At 35.8% G+C, this 8,117-nt stretch overlaps 1 protein-coding gene across 1 annotated transcript; it reads left to right on the top strand.

Annotated features, from left to right (window-relative positions):
• The first annotated feature begins 466 nt into the window (after positions 1–466).
• On the top strand, positions 467–5,798 carry LOC147468631 (uncharacterized). The gene is made up of 4 exons (XM_086553045.1): positions 467–478; positions 2,133–2,228; positions 4,281–4,411; positions 4,533–5,798. The coding sequence occupies exons 1-4, from the start codon at positions 467–469 to the stop codon at positions 5,206–5,208; spliced, it is 915 nt and encodes a 304-aa protein (XP_086409171.1). The 3' UTR covers positions 5,209–5,798.
• Positions 5,799–8,117: the final 2,319 nt, after the last annotated feature.

The raw sequence follows: 8,117 nt of genomic DNA on the forward strand, positions 1-8,117 counted from the left end.
ACAATGATAACAATAATGAAGTTCACAAAAAAAAAAAAGTATATTTCTTTAGTTTTATGATAACATCAAAACATCAAGAAACATCATAAACATCATACATCACCCACACACAATAACAATATAAGCAACAGACACACAAACACAATAAACATAAATATACTCTCTCAATAATTTTTTACACTAAACCCCAATTCACAACCTTCGTTCCACTATACAGGAACTGAATCCGCGATTAGATGTGGTGAAGTCTACGGGGAATACTGCCAAATTACATGAACTGTTATAGACTTTGGCATATCTCTTGGTAGGATTTCACACATAATAAGTACCTCCAATGGGGAGGACTTGATGGAGCTGGCAGGAGCATTTTGACCAGTTTTCGCAGGAAAGATTCATTTATGGTTCATACAAGACAAAGACAAGACAATGTGATATTGTGACTGCAAGAATCAGGATTGGATACAGAATGTATTGGCAGGTCAGCTCAGAATGCAACGCAGAAGAAACTAAATGCAGACTTTGCAACGAAGAGTATAAACGAATACTTGAACATTACATTTCAGAGTGCCATATGATACAACCTTTCAGGCCCCCTAGCATGAGGTATGCAGAGTTATGTAATTATTTCATAACATCAACTGTACTAGAAGATGTACTTATGCTATATCCGAAATTCGGTATATGATACCCTATTACAACATTTATCAAATGTCTATTCACAGTTGATATACTATAGAATATAATCATGTTATTACCTTAATTTGTAATACAATGTTAGGAACAATGTCATGACTCTGCATCTATGTATGAAAGCTTGCAGTTAGCCAGGGTGGTACATAAAGATCTAATCTAATCTAATGATTCTTGGGATATTATTATTGGGAAACTTTATGATACACTTTTTAGGTCTTTATATTATTTGAGTTATGATTGTTATTTAGGTAGAGATCAAGACAAAACTTAAAAGAATAGATAACAAAAACAGGAGTATGTTAGGTTAGAATTAGGGAACATTTGATTATTATGATGGTGATAATGATAATACTAATGATAATGAGAGTGATTATGATTATAATGGTAACGGGAAAGAATTATAATAACAATGATACAATGATAATGTCGTAATAACGAAAAGAATGATTATCAACATAATGATAATAGTGATGGTAATGATTATATGAATAGATATAATACAAATACTGATATGATTATTGAAATAAAAGATAATATGAATACTAATACTAATAGTAATATAATAATAATAACACTGAAAATAACTATAATGTTAATAATCGTAATAACAATGAGATAACAATGAAAATAACTATAATGTTAATAATCGTAATAACATTGAGATAACAATGAAAATAACTATAATATTAATAATCTTAATAACAATGAGATAACAATGAAAATAACTATAATGTTAATAACCGTAATAATGATAATAATAACAATGTGATGATAATAATAACGATAATAATAATTACAATACGGCCCACAAAACAAATGAAAGCCGCAGAGCGCACACACCGTCCCATAGATTACAGAAGGGCTACAGAACAGGGACCTTAATTACATTTTCTTAGTATACGCAAGGTCGAGCGACGTAAATTATTCTTATCATATTTCCCCCCATTTTTTTCGACTATGAATGTTGGGAGTTTAGTGGAAATTAAGGAGACATTATTTTTTCTACCTTTTTTAGATGAAAATGGCGGGAAGTTGGAATTCGGTCAGTTATTATAGTGAAGGAGGTTGGGAGTAAGATGAAGATGAGAGAGAGAGAGAGAGAGAGAGAGAGAGAGAGAGAGAGAGAGAGAGAGAGAGAGAGAGAGAGAGAGAGAGAGAGAGAGAGAGAGACACACACACACACACACAAATAGAGAGAGAGAGAGAGAGAGAGAGAAACACACACACACACACACACAGAGAGAGAGAGAGAGAGAGAGAAACACACACACACACACACACACACACACACACACACACACCCCCCCCCCAAAAAAAAAAAAAAAAAAAAAAAAAAAAAATATATATATATATATATATATATATATATGTATATATATTGATTATAAGTAATAATGACAGATTAATAAAATGAATATAAAACCTTACCCTTCGAACAGTTCCTACAGATTAACCTGAACTTGTACAACTTGCCCGAAATCTACGACGTAGCGTTACACGTGGCTGATGGACCGCTCATTTCAAAGTGTTCCCAGGTGAGTAGAATCGTCTCTTTTATGTATTTTTTTCTTTTCTGATATGAAGCTTTTGTTTGATTTCATACTTAGGATCTAAGATATGTTCGGCGTGATTGTATATGGCAATATGAGGTCAAGTTTGATGGATGTTTTTAGCGCGCGCGCGTGTGTGTGTGTGTGTTTCAAGTTCCATATTTCTCTTCAGTGCTGTATAGAGAGCAAGGAGATGAGAATGAGAAAGAGGGATGTGGAGGGGCTTGGGCGAAGGGTCATTTTAGTACATAGACTATAAGTTCTGCCGATAATTTTCTCCGTTGATAACATTAATACATGTACTTACGTATGTAGGATCATTTGTAGAAGTTACCCCTTTTATATACTAGAATATTTCCCGTTTTCTATGATAATGTATTATCGTGAATACATTTAATCGTCCGTTGCCAAATGTATTTAAATCTTCAAGTAGCAATATATCTATCTATCTATCTATCTATCGATATATATATATATATACATATATATATATATACATACATATATATAGATATATATAAATATATGTATATATATATGTATATATATATATATATATATATATATATATATATATATATATATATATATATATATATATATATATATATATATATAAAATGTTTATTCCAGATTTTTTCTGTGTGACTGATTTTGTTCGAAAGTTGAATATATCATTTCAGTTTTTCATTTCTTTTCCGCAGAAACAACCTGCGATTAAAATTTAAAAACGAGAAATCCCTTGTTAGTCTCAAAACGTACCCTGTTACATGGCTAACATTTTCCGTGTATATTTTCTGCTGTTGGTATTGTTGTTGTTGTTGTTATATAAGGGATGATGATATCATTGTTATTATTAGTGGTAGTATCATTGTTATTATCATCATTTTTGCCGTTATCATTTTTATTATTATTAGCAGTAGTAGTAGTATCATTATTATTGGTATTATTGATTGTTACTATTATCATGATGATTATTATCATTATAATGATTATCATTATCATCGTCATTATCATAAACATTGCCATTATCATTGTCATGATTATCATTATCAGCATCATGATTTTCATCACCGTGATTTTCATCATCATGATTATCACTATGACTATCATCATCATTCTGAATATCATCATCATCATCATCATCATCATCACCACCATCTTCATCATCATCATCTTCATCTTCATTTTCATTTTCATCATGATCATCATCATCGTCATCATCATCGTCATTGCCATCACCATCACCACTACTACTACTACATTCCTGTCTGATAAAGCACAGCAGACTCCACAAAATATTATTTCGTTTTAACGCAATAGGGAAATTTCTGCATGCATCATTTCCCTCACTGAATCAGTTGCAACACCCTAGTTTACTCCACTGTAACGAATGAAACGTCATGCAATTGAAAAACCTGTATGCATGTGCGGCATGAAACAATTTGAAATTCTGTAGAGATATAGGCACAGGCGTGTATGTACTGTATATATGATATAAAATGTTGGTCGACTGAAAACGTATGTGCATGGAGATTATGGCTTGCTGTATAGAATGGAATATATGGAGTAATATGTATATTTTTGCACGTGTGTTGTGTATGTACAGGGAACGGTCTTACATCCACTTTGTTTACACTGGTATTCTTTTATGTAGGTGTGTGTCCAGTTTTCTATAGTGACGGGTTTAAGTGGATGGCACAATCGATTATGTGATATGGTCGGACGTTTTGGGTGACGGGTTGTCTGCGTGGGGCGGGCAGCATTGTGAAAACTGTGAGGCGCTTTTGTTTTGTTTCAGCGAGAGCTGTGTATAAGCTGGACGGGTCTCTCTGTTTTCACAGATTTTGTTCCGTAATTGTATCAGTAGAGTTAGGAATCAGTCTAGTTATTCAACATTTCACACACACACACACACACACACACACACACACACACACACACACACACACACACACACACACACACACACACACACACACAAATGCACTCTTTTAAGCAAGCAAACAGCCACCAAATTACCGATTCGTTTTGCAGTTTGTGCAGAAGTCGCCGACGCACCTTCTGACCTCAACCGTACGATTCCTGAGCCGCCGCGTGTTGACCCATATCATGGCAGAACCTATTAAGATCTCCGAGGTTGAGAGGTTTGCTGCGGTGTTGACATGGTGAGTGGATGGTTAGGTCATCGTGCAATCATAACTCACATCATTCTCCTTTTAATGATATGTCATGCCTACTTGTTACTGATTGAGCAGAATATTCCTAACATTTGTGAACAACTCGCAGGGGTCGCAGCCAGCTCGAAGCTCGGCAGATGAAGGAATCGCCGGAGAACCTACGACGTGCCATTGGCGACTTTCTTCCCCAGATGGAGATCCTTACCATGAAACCTGACGACTTCGTGGACTACGTGGCTCCGACCGGCATTTTTACCAGAGACGAGAATATGGCTATACTACTCAACATGAAGCGAGTGCCGGGCGTGCCTCTACCCGCGGCTTGCTTAAAACCCTCGAAAGAAAGTTCATTCCAGAACGAACGCCAGCTGAGGTGCGTCCAGTTCGACTTCAATCGCCACGGTAGACAAGGGTCGATCCGCGTCCACAACCACCAAGACCAGATACTCTTGGCTAACCTGAAGGTGTCGAAACCCGTCCAGCTGAAGCGCGTCTTCTGCGACCGCATCGCCTTTTTCGAAGCCACGGCGACGGTCAGAGGGGCGTGTGGCTTGGTGCAGCAGACGGTCACTAGCGAAGGACCCGAGGGCTTCTTCCCCACGCCAGTCACTCTCCGTCCTACGATGTCCTGCACCATCACCGTTAAGACCAAGGGCTTCTACTGTCCCTTGCTGCATAGCTTCACCTTGTGGCACGATGGTATAAGGTTCGAGGGCCAGCGACCTTTCCTGAAGGCGAAGGGCCCGATGCTCTACTTCTGGAGCTTAGAAGACACTTCTGAGTGAGACCAAAGGGGGCGCTGACGTCGTGATGGCAACTGCCTGCTACTCAAAAGGGTATTTAATTGGACGGCGAGACTCCCTCGTTCACAAAAAATCGACAGGAATCGAGTAATTCCTCTGCCGTAGCCTGTTTCCAGTGATGTGGGACTGATTGTGATTGCATACTCTTGCATGTTTTAGATATATATTGTAAAGATAGTATCAACACGATTTTGAATGAAATTATCAGTTATTATATATAAGCAAACGCTGAACACATTTTTAGACCCAATCGCGCATACGCACGAACACTCATTTCATACTCACTCACATTACCACCCTCTCGCTCTGCCTCTCTCTTTCTTATCTCTCTCCCATCTTTTTTCTCTCTCATGTCTCTTTCTATCTTATCTCTCCCTCGCTCTCTCACCCCGTCACTTAGACACTAAGATAACAGCTGTAAAATAAAGGATGAGAAATCGCAAGATTAAAAATGCATCAGTTGTAATATCCATTGCAAATGCAATTGTCCGTGTTGGGAGTTTTATTGGTGCTGTACAGTATATTGTGAATAGTATATATATATCTGCTGCCCATCTTAAAAAAATATAAGATTTGTGCACACTTGTTTTTATAAGAATTTCTTTACCCTTTACGTCCTCTCTCTCTCTCTCTCTCTCTCTCTCTCTCTCTCTCTCTCTCTCTCTCTCTCTCTCTCTCTCTCTATATATATATATATATATATATATATATATATATATATATCTCGCTCAGGATAAATATTCCGATAATAATGGTGATGATAAATGGTAATGATGATAGCAATGATACTTTTGACGTTGATAGGGATTATACAATAATGTAGTAATAATGATAATGGCAATAGTAATGCAGCTCAACAGCATCCTACTAATAACAATAACAATGATAATAACACAAATAACAAAAGTAATGATAATGACAATAATAACAACAGCAACAACAATAACACCAACAACAACATTAAAAACAACAACACCATTTCCAACAACAAAAAGGACAACAATGAAACAGCAACAGGAAACCAGCGCCACGCAAGACCGCCTTCTAACACAGGCGCCCTCACACAACGTCCTCAAAGGGTGTCTCGCTAAGTGGCCCTTTCTTCTATCTTTCGTCCGCGATTCGGCGTCAGAGTTCGAGATTTAATAAGAAGATCGATAGAGGAGGCGACGCGACGCTGCCCCTTGCTGGTGATGCCGGAGGTCTTGGGATGTGTGGAGGAGGATGTCGCTCGTTTGGTGGATTTGGGTTTTAGCTTTTGGCAGACTTGTTGTTTAGGGGATCTGTCTGTTTCTAGATACATGTGCGTGTGTGTGTGTGTGTGTGTGTGTATATACATATATACATATATATATATATATATATATATATATATATATATATATATATACATATATATATATATATGTATATATATATATATATACATATATATATATATATATATATATACATACACTATCTATATATATACATCAAGATATATATATATATATATATATATATATATATATATATATATATATATATATATATATATATATATATATGCGTGTGTGTGTGTGTGTGTGTATGTGTGTGTGTGTTTGTGTGTGTGTGCGTATTCACATATGTGCATGTACATATATATACATATATGCAAAAGGGAGAGGATACAGTCAAGAGCAACAGTTAGTCCCGATCCTCCTGTTGAACATTCCAACTCTACGTGATGGTTTATGGCTTCATTGCAACTCGACCAAAAATGTATACATCTTGTTGACTAGGTATTATGAATCACAACAAATCTAAATTACATGCAAATTCATCCCTAATACCTATCATTTTGAGACACGAACCTCAAACATACGTAAAGATAATTACACAAATACTAGTGCTACTAATAATAGTAATATCAATAATAAGCATGATAATAGTAATAATGATAATAGTAATAATAATGATCAGGATGATAAGGAAACTGAGGCTAATAATGATGACGATAATGATGATAGTAAGCAACAATAATAACGATGACAATGATAATAATAATGAAGTTCACAAAAAAAAAATGTATATTTCTTTAGTTTTATGATAACATCAAAACATCAAGAAACATCATAAACATCATACATCACCCACACACAATAACAATATAAGCAACAGACACACAAACACAATAAACATAAATATACTCTCTCAATAATTTTTTACACTAAACCCCAATTCACAACCTTCGTTCCACTATACAGGAACTGAATCCGCGATTAGATGTGGTGAAGTCTACGGGGAATACTGCCAAATTACATGAACTGTTATAGACTTTGGCATATCTCTTGGTAGGATTTCACACATAATAAGTACCTCCAATGGGGAGGACTTGATGGAGCTGGCAGAAGCATTTTGACCAGTTTTCGCAGGAGAGATTCATTTATGGTTCATACAAGACAAAGACTAGACAATGTGATATTGTGACTGCAAGAATCAGGATTGGATACAGAATGTATTGGCAGGTCAGCTCAGAATGCAACGTAGAAGAAACTAAATGCAGACTTTGCAACGAAGAGTATAAACGAATACTTGAACATTACATTTCAGAGTGCCATATGATACAAACTTTCAGGCCCCCTAGCATGAGGTATGCAGAGTTATGTAATTATTTCATAACATCAACTGTACTAGAAGATGTACTTATGCTATATCCGAAATTCGGTATATGATACCCTATTACAACATTTATCAAATGTCTATTCACAGTTGATATACTATAGAATATAATCATGTTATTACCTTAATTTGTAATACAATGTTAGGAACAATGTCATGACTCTGCATCTATGTATGAAAGCTTGCAGTTAGCCAGGGTGGTACATAAAGATCTAATCTAATCTAATGATTCTTGGGATATTATT

Source organism: Penaeus japonicus, unplaced genomic scaffold (genome assembly GCF_977035675.1).
Source record: "Penaeus japonicus unplaced genomic scaffold, GWHDUDI00000001_assembly GWHDUDI00000027, whole genome shotgun sequence".
Classification (NCBI taxonomy): Eukaryota; Metazoa; Arthropoda; class Malacostraca; order Decapoda; family Penaeidae; genus Penaeus; species Penaeus japonicus.

Bases quoted from the DNA above. Each gene is read 5' to 3' on its own strand.
- LOC147468631 (XM_086553045.1), top strand. The intron at 2,229-4,280 runs GTGAGTAGAATC...TTCGTTTTGCAG, and splicing joins TCATTTCAAAGTGTTCCCAG to TTTGTGCAGAAGTCGCCGAC. The intron at 4,412-4,532 runs GTGAGTGGATGG...AACAACTCGCAG, and splicing joins TTTGCTGCGGTGTTGACATG to GGGTCGCAGCCAGCTCGAAG.